General features: G+C 33.8%; 1 protein-coding gene across 1 annotated transcript; it reads left to right on the forward strand.

Annotated features, from left to right (window-relative positions):
• The first annotated feature begins 1,131 nt into the window (after positions 1-1,131).
• On the forward strand, positions 1,132-16,310 carry Mcm6 (minichromosome maintenance 6). The gene is made up of 16 exons (XM_067129250.1): positions 1,132-1,538; positions 4,672-4,815; positions 5,400-5,565; positions 5,964-6,062; positions 6,424-6,572; positions 7,065-7,210; positions 8,318-8,421; positions 9,318-9,489; positions 9,978-10,102; positions 11,263-11,496; positions 11,892-12,059; positions 12,250-12,387; positions 12,570-12,722; positions 12,884-13,043; positions 14,485-14,768; positions 15,835-16,310. Exons 1-16 carry the CDS (start codon positions 1,447-1,449, stop codon positions 15,946-15,948), a joined length of 2,448 nt encoding a protein of 815 aa, XP_066985351.1. The 5' UTR covers positions 1,132-1,446; the 3' UTR covers positions 15,949-16,310.
• The last annotated feature ends 661 nt before the right edge of the window (positions 16,311-16,971 follow it).

A 16,971-nucleotide genomic window follows, 5' to 3' on the forward strand; every position in this document is an offset into this window, starting at 1 on the left:
CTGCCTTGGTTTCTTTCCATCTTTCCTGCTCCAGTCCAGACATCTCAGGTTTGTAAGTATCATCATCCTTTTCCAGTTCCATTTGTTTCCGAGCTGCTAGAAGCTTGTGTTTTTCATCAACATTAGCATCATTGCTGTTGAATCTATTCAAAAATGTCTATAGAACTTTCTTCCAAATGCCATTCATGCACTACTCTGACTTTTTTTTTTATTTTGCATTTGAAATGTTGAAGTCTTTCCAAAATACACTTTGTATTGTGCATACTCTCCTCGTTACTAATGTTTTCTTATGCTTGTTTTGAGTCCTGTCTCTCTACATTTGTAAATCTAGTGGAGTTTAGTTGATTAAAATGGAATCTTCTGCACAATCTAAGTGTCAACTTTTATTATTACCTCAATCAAATCCTCCACTTCCATCTCTGATCACTGTTTTTCATTATAAAATCCACATGAGAAGGGCAAACAACAAATGTGAAACAACATAATCTTTTAGTACCCTAATATTTCCTGCACGTTTATTTAACAAAATCGGATTAATATTAAGTTTGCATCTACTTCATTCATAAATAACATTGGCCAGGGGAATGCATCAAGTGTCTACTCATAATCAACAAAAGTTATCAAAAGATTTTTAAGCTTAATGCAGCACTGCACATTGTCTAAACAAATACGGTATTTTTTTCTGTGCATTTCATAAATTTCTTTCTTAAGGGTATTGAGAATAAGCCCACACACGATGTTTTATATATATATATATATATATATTATATATATATATATATATAATATATATATATATATATATATATATATATATATATATATATATATATATATATATATATATATATATATATATATATATATATATATATATATATATATAATGTATATATAATTTATTTGTATATATAACTATAAAAAATTAAGGTACAATTTATTTGGGTTTTTATGGAAGGATATATATTCTAGTTCAAATCAAATCCCAAGTAGCCATTTTGAACAGGCAACGGGAAACCATTTCTAAATTAATTCTTCCAAAGTGGCCCCAGTGATGCACATCTGTACAGTATTCGTAGCAATTAACCTGTTTGGCAGACGTATAGTTTTTAAAAATGGCGCCCAAGAATTGTTTTGGTTATGCACTGCCATCTAACGATGAAGAGCGCAAGGTATGCTCTAATTCATTGTCTTGGTGCATCTGTTATGTAATAAGTTTAATTGATATTTATCTTTTGACATGAAAATTTTTAAATACATACTATTGTATGGAATTATATTGATCATAATTAAATGGCGTCATCTATCAATCACTACAATGGCCGAAGAAAACAATGGTCACGTGACCTCCAGTTCCCGCCAAAAGTGAACCTTTCTGTAGTGGCGGCAAAGTCGTGTGCAACAAGTTCCGAGACGAGAAGACGTCTTCCGAATTAAATTTGTGCCATGGATGTCGCCGAAACACGCTCAGGACAAACTCACGTCGTCGATGAAGTCGGGGATCGCTGTCAGAAGTTATTCCAGGATTTCCTGGAAGAGTAAGTATAGGCCTAGGTGCTTTAGGATATGGTGTGCCTCCTCGAAGCTCCAGACGAAGGTGCTAAAACCTTATCGTGTGTTTTGAGTTGTTTTAATGTTCAGTTATGACGACGATGATCAAATAGGTTAAGTTACTACGGTGTAGGTAGTGTTCTAGAGAGGCAATTACTCTAGTTATCAAATATAATTTGGTCAAGATTTAGCGAAACGAAGCCGCTCGCTGTGGGGAATCACTAAGCCTACTTACGCTCTAAGCTTACGCGTAAGGTAATAATTGTAATGCAAACTCTCACAAAGTTTGGCTTTGTATCCTATACCCTCATGTTACAATTTTCAGATGGGCAAATACTGACATCATTTCTTTATCCCGTTCCCTATTTTTGTGTTTGGCAAGGTTTTTTTTTGTGTAGGTTAGCAACTTTTCCCCTTTGGTTTCTAGGCCTAGGCTATATCAAATATATGCTAAGGTCTTCTGGTAGTTGACCTTAGAGGTGCATATTTGTATGATCATCGCAGGAATTATATCATATGTTGACATGTTATGACAATTTTTATGACACCATAATACGATGTAGGTCAGATTTAACCTGGTCATGGTATTAGCCTACTTTATTGTATTCTAATACTACAACTCAGTGGTAGAGTTTTTATGCCGTGCTCTGAAGTTTCCTTTATATGCTTAGTTTAATACAAAAATCATATTAAAATTGGTTATTTTTCGGAAGACTCCAGCCACCTCCCACGTCATAATTTATATTTTTCTTGGGTAATACACATCAAAACAAAAATTTCTTCTCAATACATAACCTTCGCAAATGCTTAATAACAGAGAAAAATAATTAATCAAATTACGACTTATAAGGTATGACAATACCTGCCCTCCGCCCCATAGCTAATACAGCAAAAATGTAACCAGTACACACTCCTAGGTTACGACAGGTTGGTATTTTTGGGTTCTTTTAGTGCCCTATCATTTCCTAGCCATTTTTGCATGAAAAACCCAAAATGGGTTTTCATGCAAAAATGGCTAGCTGGCGCCTTCCGAAATGGCTGGCTGGAGTCTTCCGAAAAATTACCTTAAAATTTATTGCAAATTTAGCCTGCTGTGTTTTGGTATTAAATTACAGTTACCCAAGACATGTACATAATTAATGCTGCGTAAACATTTTTGTGACTAAAAATTATTGCTTTTAGCCTGGAATTTGGCTGTGTCATCTCTAAGTGAAAGTGCAGCAGGGAAGGGCACGATATTTCTGTAGGTTGTGTTGATCTTAAAAGCATATCTGGACATATTTCAATAGGGATGTATTCTAATTTAACCTTCCCTTAACATAAGCTAGGGGCAACTTGCCCTGACCTGACCAGGGTACCTGTCTCCCCCGCCCATCCCCACTGACCTCAGAACGTGGCATTTAATATAACAGAATGCAATGTTACTTCCTTGTAATGCAGCATTGAATACCTGGAATATTTAGAAGTGTATGATGCAGATCCGACAAGTCAGTTCCTGAGCAAGTAAAGTTAAAAAGGTGTAATGTGGAGTTTCTGATAATTTTCAGTATTTTGACAAATTGTATTTTTGTACAGTTATAAATGTTTAGTTAGGCTATAAACTACTAGCCTTTCAAGTGACATGCCATGACTTATGAATTTGGATATGCTTTTGACTGTAATCCAATTTGATGATGTCAGAACTATTGATGAGAATGAAAAAACTAATGATCTGACTAATTGCTAGATAACTGAAGACACTCAGAAATCCTTGTTTACCACTGGAATCCTCCTTAGATCCTAAAACAATCCATAAAACCACATGAAAACTTATAAAGGTATACAAATAACTGGCTGGCTACCCCTTCAAAACAGTTGGTCTTGGTAGTCAGATCCAACAAGATAAATTGAAAACAATTGGTTTGAGCTAGCAGTGAATGTATAAAATGCCTAAAGACACACCAAAAATATACCTATCAAATACAGTAATTAGGCTGTAGTAATGCAAGTTCTCACAAATACCATGTCATTGTAAATTTGACATAGCTGAAGGAATTTTATTTAAACAAGGTATCAAAGGAAACTGTTGTTATTAATATGCAGATGGACATGGTCAGTTTGCCTTTCTGTGTCACATTAACTTAATCATTACAAATGAATAATATTGTTGAAGGATTTCATTCAATTTGACTCAAAGGTAGATATTCATGAAGGAAGATTATCTTTTCAGTCCATCAGTTTGGTTGGGGGGATGTCAGTAAATTTACCAGAGTGGATCACCAAGCATAGGTATATATAGTATATACATGAAGAAAGATCATCTGTCTGTTCTGTGTGTATCTTTAATACCTTGACTAGCAGATGCTCACATTTACTGAGATTTGTGATTGGAAAATTCTTTCAAAAACTCATTCAAAAAAATTTCTTGCTAGTCATAAGTTAACACCTTGATTTGCAAAGACTGCCAATAGTTAAAATTAACTCTAAATTCTTTAGATTATTGAACAAGTCTTTAACCTTGGCCATACTTTTGAACAGTGAGAGTTCATATTTGGTATGCATATTCCAGTCCTGAAACACTTAATAGATGAAATCGAGGTTTGTTACAGTAGGCTATGCCAGTGAGACATAGGCATGGGATTGGTTTAGAATTTGGGTGGCTTTTGCCAACTGAAATCAGCTTGACAATCAAATAATTGATGGCAACACCATACTAGCTGCCAGATACAGATGTAAGGAATAAAACAGTGGAAAGAAAGTCAGAATAGTATACTTCATGTATTAGGTGAGAATTCCACCCTGAAAATTAGTATGAGAGGATCTGTGTGAGCTCACTTCGGACTATTAGGGAGACCAGTCTTTCTCTGCTTTAGACAGCTTTGTTGCTTACACTTCATAATCATTTTCTGCCAGTTATAGCTTTGAAGTGTCTCAACAATAAACTTTATAAATGAATGGTATGGATTCTGTTTTGAAACTGCCTTTGAAGGTAATGAACTAATGATTGTAAGACTGAACCTTAAAAGGTTGGAATAAACCTAATGGTGGCTTATCTGTCACAGATTCTCTGGTTGGTGTGTTATTTTTATTGTAAGATTACAGTATTGTTATTTATTTATTTAATTTTTTTTTTTTTTGCAGGTTCCAAGAAGGGGGAGAAGTGAAATACTTGGAAGATGCCAGGGATCTGGTAAAGCCTGAGCGTAACACTTTGGAAGTGTCGTTCTCGGATATTGAGAAAGCAAATCAGAATCTTGCAACAACAATTATTGAAGAGTACTACAGGTAATGATTATTTCTGGAGTCGCATTATTTGTCTCTTAGCCAGCCATAGATTTGCATAACAAATGGGTTTGGTTTTAATTAAACAGCACAGACAGTGTTTTATTTCTGTAGTAACAAATATGAAATTTAAGTATTTTGTATCATTCTTAAGTATGCACACCAGAAATCCACTGCAACCAGTGCTTGGTTACAACAGGTGGATAGTTGATCCCCTCCCCTTACTTATCTGTCTACTTTGTGCCAGTTAACCAACTTGATACCAAGCTTCAGCAGCTGTTTCCCACTTGTGCAGAGTATATACTCCAAAATAAATGGCCCTGGTCTTATACCTAGGAAAGATGTAAATTACTTTAGGAGGAATTTTATATATTTTGTGCAGAGTGAAGTTTGAGTTCAGTATTAATATATGTTATAGGATCAATAGGACAATTATATTTCATACTTTATTTAGTTTTTCTATCTTTAATATCCCCTCTTATCTTAATAGATTTATAAGGATTGTTTCAAGTAATTTACAGTTACTGTGTTTGTGTGATGCTTTAGCCCTTTTTACAATGCTTAATTTTGTACACATTGCTTTTCAGAGTTTACCCATTTCTTTGCCGCTCTGTGAGAAATTTTGTCCGTGATCATGCAGAAGTCCCTGTTGAGAAAGAGTATTACGTTAGTTTTGTTGATGTTCCTACAAGACATAAGATAAGAGAATTAACAACAGTGAAAATTGGGACCCTTGTTCGCATATCTGGTCAGGTAAGCCTACGTTAAAAGAGTGTAGTTTTTAGGTACATTGGAGTTGATGAGTTTCTGTTTTTGTCATAACATTTTCAAAGTTATATAAGCTTATATTTTCATTGCAATCATTTTCTATTGGAAGGGTAGGAAACTTTAAAATAACTGGTTTAAATAGAAAATAATTACATGATAGAAGCTTAAAAGCAATGTAGTGTGGTAAGCAATTTTTTTTCTTGCATCAGCCATTGATGCTTAGTTTTAGTGTAAACATTATTCCTTCAGAGTTATTTATATTTGGCATGGATTATTATTTGCATGCAGTATTAAGTAACTTGTATTTCATAAATTAACCTGGAATTTTTCTTATTTGTATGTGGTTTTTTTGAGACTAATATACTTATTTTTTATTTCATTAGGTTGTTCGGACCCATCCAGTACATCCAGAGCTTGTAGCAGGAACGTTTGTGTGTTTGGATTGCCAGACTGTGATCAAGGATGTGGAACAGCAGTTTAAAGTAAGTGTTGAATAGGAGTTAGAAGTGTCTGCATGTAAATTTTGATAATTTTTTCCTTTTAGTTTATATCTTCTGGTATGGTTTTGAGTGAAATTTTTAATAATTTGTACAGTAGCTTAATCATTTGTAGTTACTGGCATTTATTTTGGCAAGAATATACGAAGAAACATAACTAGAATAAGATTAGGAATGGCAGCTAGGCTAAATTTGCCATGGGTTTGTTCTCGTAACTATGGATAAGAATCTCACCTATAAAGTTTTGTTGAATATAAATGTGATGACTTGTTTCTTGCACTGCATTGTGCTTCAGGAAATTTTATGTTAGTCCAATTTAATAATCTTAAATTGTAAAATCTTTCAGTACACCCAGCCTACCATCTGCCGAAATCCTGTTTGCAGTAATCGTCAGCGCTTCATGCTTGATACAAACAAAAGCAGATTTGTGGACTTCCAGAAAGTGAGAATACAAGAAATACAAGCAGAACTACCAAGAGGTTGCATTCCTCGTAGGTAAGGATTTGGCTTTTGGCAGGATGGTATTTAGTTGTCATGTGACTGCTACTATGTATATGCACATGTTCCATATCACTTGGTTCCAGCAGTTGGCTGTGCTAAGTTGAAAATAAAAATCCAATTAACTGTTGAAAAGTATATTACAAAGATACAAAAACCCAGTTGAATAAGGGCAAAAGTTCACAGAATTTTTATTCAGAGTGCCCTATATCTTTTGATTGGAATCCTTGGTGATAGTGTAAATAGAAAATATGGGAAGTTTTCACTGTTTAATATTTACTTGACTGCAATTATTCTTTCTAGTACTTGCTGTGTACTTGTATGGACTTTTCAAGTAAGTAAAGAAAAAAAAATCTGGGTGAAGGGTTTGCATTGGTAGGGGAAATGAGTAGTAGTGTCTTACAAGGAACCTTAATTTTAGAAAGAAAATGTTTATAGATAATAATGTCTTCCACTATTCATGAGGAAAAATCTCACTTGTAATTTCAGTGTTGAAGTTGTTGTTCGAGCAGAAGCTGTGGAGTGTGCTCAGGCTGGTGACAGGTGTGATTTCACTGGTTCCTTGATTGTTGTGCCAGATGTTTCAGCACTGAATCTTCCAGGGGCTAGAGCAGAAAGTTCTGCTAGACATAAAGGTCAGTTAGATATTTGTTTTTCATTTTACCTAATAGTTAGTTGTAATTTTACTTAGTTTTAAGGGATTTTTTTTATATAATGTGTTTTTACTTCTCTTGGGGCATAGTTTTCAAGGTGTAAAGTCACTGAATAGTAAATTCTTTACCACTTTTCACTCCAGTGTAATTGTTTGACATTTTTCAGAGTAGTTTTTATGCTTTTTAGTGTGAAATAGATGTATGTTATTTTTCATTAATTTAGAAGACAGCATGCATGAGGGAAAAGGTAGAAAATGCTTAATCTAGTGTTGTTTTTTTTAATCATCATTAAAAATTTGATAATTTAATGTGTGGAGGATGTTTCTTTCATCACTGAAATTGTCAAGGAAATCACACAATGGTGAAGTCCTCCAGAAATGGTAGCCTGACAGAGCATTTTAACTTTAGATAAAATATTTGCTTATGGGTGCCTTAATTTTTTTGTATTTGTTCCTAAGGGAATAGACCATGACTTTTTAGATAGGAGTATTCCTCAGTGTGAGCTGGCATTGGTCAACTGGTCTTAGACTGATGAGTTGGGGGAAAGGGAAATTATGACAAAGACCTAATCTTTGGCTACCTTTTTTTAATGCTTTTTTTTTAATGAAAATTGGTCAAGGATCTTATTATTAAAAGCATCGGCAGTTTCATCTGTAATAAAGATGACTAAAAATATGACTTTTCACAATACAGTAATTATCTACAATGATTGCAGAAGCAGTTTCATTTCTTTAGATCTGCTGTCTTAGAAGCTATGTAAATTAAGCATTCAAGGCAGTGTAACAAGTATAAATGCTGATTGTGCTGCCCCCTTTCTGTGTAGGAATGAGGATTTGTTAGTGCACAGAAAAATTAAAAATGGATTAATTATGATCAAATGTAATTATTGCTGTACTGTAGAATATCAGGCTTCATGGAATGTTGAACCAGGTGAAACATGAAACCAACAATGAATCACAAATCTTGGAAGGTAAGGTATCTACAGTAGTGCTTGGTTTTTAAGCCTAGAACTTTTTAATGTAATCCAGGTACTACCAAAGAACAATATTTGTTCTTGATTTTTCTATTTGAAGTTCTTGATCTTTCCAGGAGAAGAAAGTGAAGGTGTTACTGGTCTGAAAGCCTTGGGTGTCCGTGATCTCAACTACCGTATGGCTTTCTTAGCTTGCTCTATTACGCCCACAAATCCAAAGGTAATTTAAAGTTTGATTTCTTTATTTTTGTAACCAAGGTCACAATATGTGGATTTCTTTGTTCACTGGCTACTCAAAAGAGGTGCTCTGCTACCATTAGAAGAGCCAAGAGGAAAAATGTATAATATTACAAGATATATTTTCATTGTAAAATTGTGGTGATATCTGCTAGTAAAATACATGATGGTAAAATTATACACAATTAATGGCAAATCAACAGTTTTTCCATATAAAAAAAATATTTACACCTTAGATTATATGCCACACTTTCCAGTTCATAGACCCTTCATACATAGTGAAGTATACATATATATATCACATATTTCTTTTGAAATCAGCATCTGTAAGTTTAGACATTCAAAGCCTGATATTAAATGAGTTGAGTGACCGGCTTAGGAATGAAAGTTTACCAGATTATAAATTGTTTTACTGGGTTTCATCTGTCAGACTTGCTCATTGATGATTAAGTGTAATCTGTGCTCTAGCGATTGATGTTTTCAAAGTTTTTAACACTGGATGTAGAATGTGACATAATTTTGTATCTGAATAAGTAAGTACACTTGAATGATAATGAAAGTGCATAATTAAAGATAGGTAAGTTTCCCAAGATTGAGGCAGGCACTCTGCCTTAGATTAAGAGAGGAAGAGTTATGTTTGCCAAAGAATATTGAGGTATTTTCGATTGAAGGTAGAAAGTAGTCTTTGTTTAGGCACAGTGGTTTTTCTGCTTGTTTCTGCAAGGCAATAATTTTGTTTGAACACACCTCAGGCCACATTTTAACTTGAACAGGCTGTTAACTTTTTTGCCTTTTGTTGTAACCAACCATTTGCATGGATTCAATTAGACTGAAAAGGATTTGTTCTGAGAATGCAAGATTTTATAATTTCTCTTTCAGTTTGGGGGCAAAGAAATTCGAGGAGAGGAAATGACTGCTGAGGCTATCAAAAGACAAATGACAGAGCTGGAGTGGAATAAAGTGTATGAGATGTCCCGTGACAAAAATCTTTATCAGAACCTCATCTCATCCCTTTTCCCTACTATTCATGGCAATGATGAAGTCAAACGAGGTAAGAGAGGCTCTGTTTTTCTCAAGTGCAAAATGATCTTGTTGCAGATGTACATTCTGTTGTACTATGTATCTGAACTATTTAGTTTTATCAGATGGATGCACATTAATAAAATATCTCTTGGGTGCTCCATCCTTTTGTAAACTTGTAGATGTTTATGTAAGCCCTATATAGATAATAAACAAGCTACTTTCAAAAAAGAGAATATGCTGTTATATTTTAAATATAACCACTTTATATATATCATATTAAAATTGAGATTAGTGTCTACTGAATTATAATGTTTAGCCAGTTATATGAAGAAGCCTTATATTAACAAATGTGGTTATGTCATTTATCTTAAATTTATAAAACAAAATCAGAGATATCTGAATTTGTGCAGTGCCATTATCTAAGTAGAACAACTTCCCATTATATTCTGCTCCACTGTGAAACTAAAGTTGGAGAGAAAATTGATAAAATTTTAAAACATTCAAATATTTTTTCAGGAATTCTTCTTATGCTGTTTGGTGGAGTCCCGAAGACAACTGTAGAAAAGACAACTTTGCGTGGTGACATTAATGTTTGCATTGTTGGTGATCCTTCTACTGCAAAATCCCAGTTTTTGAAGATGGTAAGATAATCTGCACTTTATTTCATTTATTAACTCTGCTTTTTCTCATTGCACTCCTAGTTTTAGATAAACAGCTGACACAGTATATTGTGTTCTTAATTGAAGATAGTTCTTTGAGAAGGAAAATCAAGTAGAATAAATGTAATTATTTTAATGCAAATTGCAACTAAAATTGTACTAACAGTAATTGAGCCATGCAGACATTGACTATAGGTGTGGGATCTAGAGATTGGAGAATGTGACATCACACAGAACAAGATTGGCAGAGTATGAGATGAGATATGGAGATCAGCAGTTAGCCAGAAAATTTATAATTAAGGTAGTTAAATGGTGAAGAAAGTTTAAAGCCCAATAAAATCCAGTGGAAAGGTTATAGATGAAGATCTGGATGGTAATTTAGGCAGAAGGTGCATGTGAGAAAAATTTGGAATTAAAAATCTACATATGCAGAAATATTGGGAAGTTGTCTGTGCGCACTGCATTTAAACCATTATGGATTAGTGTATTAGGCAATCTAAAAAGGGTATGGTTCTTTTCATTTTTCATTTCCAATTTGACTTACTGATGGTACCAGAGAATGTATTTACAGTGTTGTTCTCTGGCTAAGTACCTATATATTGTCAATATACCTGAACCATATTACATTATGTTGAGTGATTTTGTTGAATATTCTATCAAAATAAGGATTCATATTTAGTTAAACAGCAAGTTGTAACACTATCTCGACTTTGGTAAAAAAATATTGGCTATTCCCAACAAGTGTAACTTGACTAGCCTCAAAATTTTTATCCTTTTAGAAACATTCTTCACACAATATTTAACCTCTTAATCACATCCTAAAGTATGTTCCATAAGTAATATTCTCCTTTTTTTTCTATGCTATATTTGGTGTTCTGATATTCTGATAAAGAGCTTTATCGGATTAACACTTTACATTAATCTGTTCTTTTACTACACATTCCTGATAAAGTATTGTTACACAGGTAAATACAATAACTAGTATTAAAGCTGATTATTGGTCTGAGTTTGGAATTGACTTTTGACATTTACTGACATAAAACAAGTTTTTCTAATTTAATATCCTTATCTCATTTTTGTTATCTTGCCATTCAGAAAACTTAAGGAAGCACTTTTTGACTTAGATTTTTAATGTTTCCCAGGTATCAGACTTTAGCCCTCGTGCAGTATACACCTCTGGAAAAGCCTCATCAGCTGCTGGTTTAACTGCTGCGGTGGTGAAAGACGAAGAATCACATGAGTCTGTTATTGAAGCTGGTGCCCTTATGTTAGCTGACAATGGAGTTTGCTGTATCGATGAATTTGACAAGATGGATGTCAGAGATCAGGTGGCCATCCACGAAGCTATGGAACAGCAGACAATTTCCATCACTAAAGTAAGTTGCACAAGATGTTATTCCAGATTTTAGAAAAGGTTTAAGTTTACTTGTGCATTATTGTAATTTGATTTGATATATGTTTGGAAGTGTTCATTTATTTTTTTTTTTTTAAGAACTATACTTTTTTTAATTAAAATTAACTGAGAAAAGAGACAGGATTGTGCAGTACTTTTTGGTAGGAATATTTCTTTGAAATTATTATAGAGTTCAAGCTATATTGAATTTCAGGTATCTCTGCTTAAATAGAGTACAGAATTGACTGTGTGTTTTGAAAATTCATGTTTCTTAGATAACTTACTGTGTGTAAGTTTAGAAAAAGTTTAAAGACTTAGAATGGTGGTAGTGTGTTATGTGCCTTTAATGCATCTCTACCCTGTAAAACTTACTTTCAGGCTGGTGTTAAGGCAACTTTGAATGCACGAACCTCCATTCTTGCAGCAGCTAATCCTATTGGTGGACGATATGACAGAACAAAATCTCTCCGACAGAACATTGCTATGACTGCCCCCATTATGTCAAGATTTGATCTTTTCTTCATTCTTGTAGATGAGTGTAATGAGGTAAATTTCAGTTGTATGGGCTTGCACTGTTTGGCAGTTTCATGTTAGTGAATCTTAGTTACCATACAGAATGCTGTAGTGGAAAAACTGTTGTACATTACCTGTGAAAATTGGGGTGGGATATGATGTGAATTCATCTTTTACTTGATCTGTTTGTATTGTCAAACCTAATTCTAATTGTTTATTACAGGTTACTGATTATGCCATCGCGAGACGTATTGTAGATCTACATAGTCGTAATGAAGAAAGTATTGATAGAACTTATGCACTGGAAGAAATTCAGCGTTATATAATGTTTGCCCGACAGTTCAAACCAAAGCTCAATAAGGTATTTTTGAGGGTGAATCTTTAGTTTTGATGCTACTCGTGTACTAATTGGTATTAATAAATTATTAAATATCTTTTGCTCCTTTTTACAAAGTTTGTCCTGTACTTTTAATTGATTTTATCACTAGAATTTGATAAATTTAAAATTAACCTTTGTCTATGTCCATATGTTAATTTTTATAGGAAGCCAGTGAATATTTGGTGGAGCAGTATCGAAACCTTCGTCAGCGTGACTCCTCGGGTGCTGCAAAGTCATCATGGCGTATCACAGTCCGTCAATTGGAGAGTATGATTCGACTTTCTGAAGGCATGGCAAGAATGCATTGTTCAGATGAGGTAAGACTGAGAACAAACTTGGTAGATCTTAGACATGGACATTTTAATATTTTTTCCTTTGCATTCAAGTATGACACTACTATTACTTTCTCTTGACTTGTACTATCTCCCAGTTTGATATACGTACTGAAGTTGCATTAGTAAATTTCGATTTGTTGCAGGTTCAACCAAAACATGTGAAAGAAGCATTCCGTTTATTAAACAAATCCATTATTCGTGTTGAACAACCTGATGTGCATTTGGAGGAAGATGAAAATGAACAACAGATTGACGAACCCATGGAAACAGATGAGAATCGTGTACCTAATGGACAGATAAATGGTAAGACTCAGATACTTGAAGTGTTTCACTAAAAGCTTGTTAAGCCTAAGCATCATTCACTGTGGCCAAATCATCAGATGTAACCTTTCCTTCATTTACAATATTAGCAACCTCCTTTGGAAAAATTGAGGTGATACTGGTTGTAAACAACAAATTAAAACACCTGTTGGTTTATGGCATTTTATATTCAAAAGGCCCATTTTAAAGGAATTGCATCTTTGTATTGGGCACAATCAAATGGTTATTTTATTAATTTTCATGGTTATTTTATAACTCATGTGAAATACCCTGAATACAGATGCAGGTAAATGTTTATAGCTAAACTTCTCTTATGCGACTATTGTCCAAATTATTATTGACAACGAATGACAAGATTTTGAAAAAATATAAAATTTTGTCAGCATCTCAATTGTTTTCAATTGACCAAGTTTTAAAATTTTTAAGAGTTGTTATTAAATAAAATTCAAACCCATCATTGTTAAAACAAAACTATAGGCCAGCCTTATAAAAGCTAAGTAAATCTAGGACTTTGAGCTTATACTTCTAATGTTTGATGGTAAATGTGTGTCGTTTCGTAATCTAAAAGACAAAATGATATAAACATTGTGCCTTACCCTATATTTTTCTGTCAAGTATTAGAAGCTTAATTTTTTACTTTGTCCCCAAGTTTTGCGACTGGATCCTTAAGGTAAGCACAACACTGGAAATTCACTGTTATGTCTTTTCTCCTAAGTAGTTTTCAGGCATATGATTCATTGTGTTGTCACAAAAATTGTTAAAAAAAGATTTTTCAGACAAACTCAGGAAACATTTGAGTGTTTTTAAAGCCTCACACGTGTTTGCACTAAAAGTGAGGTGATTAGCTGATTTGTACTAGAGGAGTTTGCACTAGAAATGAGGTGATTAGCTGATTTTTACTAGAGGAGTTGTGGTAATCATGCTTGAGTCATCTGATTGATGAAGGACTGGTGAGCTTGGGGACTCGTGGATTGCAAAATATGATTATAAGTGATTACCTGTGTTTAAAAAATAGTTATGTTTGGTAAAAGCATATTTTGTTTTACTTTTTTATTTAAAAATGTTTACGTTTTGGTACTATGCACTTAGTTCTCTTGAGTGGATGTTTATTATGTGAGTGTCTGTTGATGTTGATTGAATGATTTGGCTTATGGCCAGATGGAGTGAATGGGTGGTTACTGAGCTGTGGAGAAGCGAAAAGTTCCCATATAAGGTCAACTGTTAAACTGTTCAGATACCAGTATCCAAACATCCTTATGTTGTAGAGTTCTGCTATTCTAAAACTTTTCATATGATGAAGGTGATACTTATCAGAGGAGAGGTTGTTGATGTTTTAAAAAATTAGAATAGTGCATTAAAATTTGGAACTGTATGCATGTAATTTTTTGGTTTAGTAATTAGGTTGAAACATTAAAAATTTCAGGTGTTAGTGGTCATCAAGAAGATAGAGATTCCACTGATGCCCTGAAGAAGAAGAAATTGAAACTTTCTTATGAGTCGTACCGTAACATGTCAAACTTGTTGGTGATGTACATGAGAAGAGAGGAGGCAAAAATGGAGGATGATGGCTCAGAAACGGCAGGTCTGAGAAAGTCGGCAGTTGTAAATTGGTACTTGAATGAGGTATCGGCAGATATTGAATCAGAAGCAGAGCTGATTGAAAAGAAGCTAGTTGTTGAGAAGGTTCTAGACAGACTGACATATCATGTAAGCTATGTAGTTTGTGTTGTATTTTACAGATTTTTTTTGTATTGGTACTGTATAATTTTCATCTTCGCATTTTATGAACGTGCAAGGAGCTGCTCCTAAAATTCTCTTAACATAAAAACCTGTCACATTATCCTTCCAGTTATTTTTTTTAGCGGACTTGTTTTTGGAAAATGATACTTGAATGGAATTTTATAGGATGAACATAAGTGCCTCAAGCATTTTCCTTTATTCAAAGTTGTAGTTGAGTTGGTCTAGTCAAGATCCAGCTCCTTAGCTCATTTACTTGATTATGAAACAAATATTCAATTGGCAAGCATTAATTTTTAAGGGTATACTTGCATCCAATGGTGGTAAGCTTGTGTTTAGTGACAATATTTTTAGTGTTTTCCTATTCATTATTGAAAATGAAAATTAAAACTATTGTTGATTAGTGCAATTCATTGGAATTTCAAGGCATGCGTTAATGTAAATGATTGTGTTCAACTAATATTCCATATTAATGTCTTTAAGTTCTATTTTATGTTTCCCTAATGCACTGTGAAAATTTATTTTTTCAAGATAAAATTATCTTTTCCTTGTACAATATTGAAGTCATGTACATGAATGAAAGTGTAGTTGGGATCAGGAGGTACTTCATAAGGGTAGAGTTGGTTTAGTGGTTCATTAGAGCAACTTGATTCACTGACTAAATGTACTGCAGACACTGCCTTTCTTACAAACGAGTTATGTTCCAGATGGCCGTTTGTATGTTGAATTGTTTGTAAGTTGTTTACTGTACTCTTCGTGCCTAAAGTACAGTATGATATAAAATCAGTGCAGTACTGTACATTTTTTCATCCTAAAATAATACACTGTATGTACAGAATAGGTGCACAAAAAATTTGAACTTGAAGTGGCTCTGAACACAATTTTAATTTTTAGTCACGTTTGTTTGTATCTTGGAATGTTTGTAAGTAGGGTGGTGTCAGTACCTGTTTCCAGCGGTAACTAGCAGCTTTAATCATGTTATAATAAGGCAATTTAGGAATTGTTTGGTCATTGTGTTAACCTTTTCTCTTCACAGGATCAAGTTATCATCCCGTTGACACGAAGTGGCTTAAAGGGCTCTGCAATGGAAATCGAGGAGGAGGATGATCCTTTGTTAGTCGTACATCCAAATTACCTTCTTGATGCTTAAGCTTTGAGAAAAGTATAATAATGTTTTATATGCATAATTTCTTGAGATAAGTCTTTCTCTGTGAAAGTTTCCATGGGAACTAGTGCATATTAAAAATTTCCTTATAGAGATTTTAAAATTGGGTTCTTACTTACAGCTAATATGTTTGTTCAGTTTTTAAATTTTGATGAAATTCATGTAGATTTAAGTTCTTAGGTTATGGTAAATTGAGATTTTTTCACAGTGATTCTTGAAATGTATTCAAATTTCTTATAGTGGCAAAACCTTTGGTAGGTTAACTAAAACCTGTTAGATAGAAAGTAAGGACTTAATTTTTTCCATATATTTCCATTTTCTACAATAATAAACAAATGTTTATAAAATGTAGTTTTGATACTAAAGAATTATTGTCTTGATACACTTCAACTTTGATGGCAATGTGTATATGATTGATATAAGTGGTGGTAAATTTAAAGATCTTCACAGACAGAAAGCGTATTTGAAAGACAGCGTAATTTACAATTAAGTTGCAGTAATTATTTAACAAATTTATTACTGTTTAAAATTAAAGTGAATTACCAAACATGATTTTGTTGTGGGTATTGTACAAGTTCTCTTAGTACTCAGTGGATGCAGTGCTAAAGGGTGGTGGTGAGATAAATCCCACAGAAATGTTGCTTCACAGGAAGGCTTTGAGACTAAGAAGGATCATGTAAGATCTTGCAAGTAGTAAACTGGAGATTTCTGTTTCCTGAAAGTTGTACAAGCAGTATCTGAGGTCTGAATTATTTCAGAATCACTGATCAAGGAAGGAAGACTTTAGGAAGCTTTGAATTGGAAAGGCACTTGAGATGGCTAAGAGGGGCAATGCTAGAATGATTTCCAAATGCCAAAGGAAAATATCCCCCAATTCTCAGGGGATGCATTTGTGTAAGGTTGGAGGAAAAGGCTGGATCTAAGAGGGAGATCCACATGCCACTCTTCTTGGGACCACTTCAGGTTGGTGGGTGGTACTCCAGGATTTTTGTCATGTTGCAGTAACCT

The sequence above is a fragment of the Macrobrachium rosenbergii genome, chromosome 27 (assembly GCF_040412425.1).
Source record: "Macrobrachium rosenbergii isolate ZJJX-2024 chromosome 27, ASM4041242v1, whole genome shotgun sequence".
Classification (NCBI taxonomy): Eukaryota; Metazoa; Arthropoda; class Malacostraca; order Decapoda; family Palaemonidae; genus Macrobrachium; species Macrobrachium rosenbergii.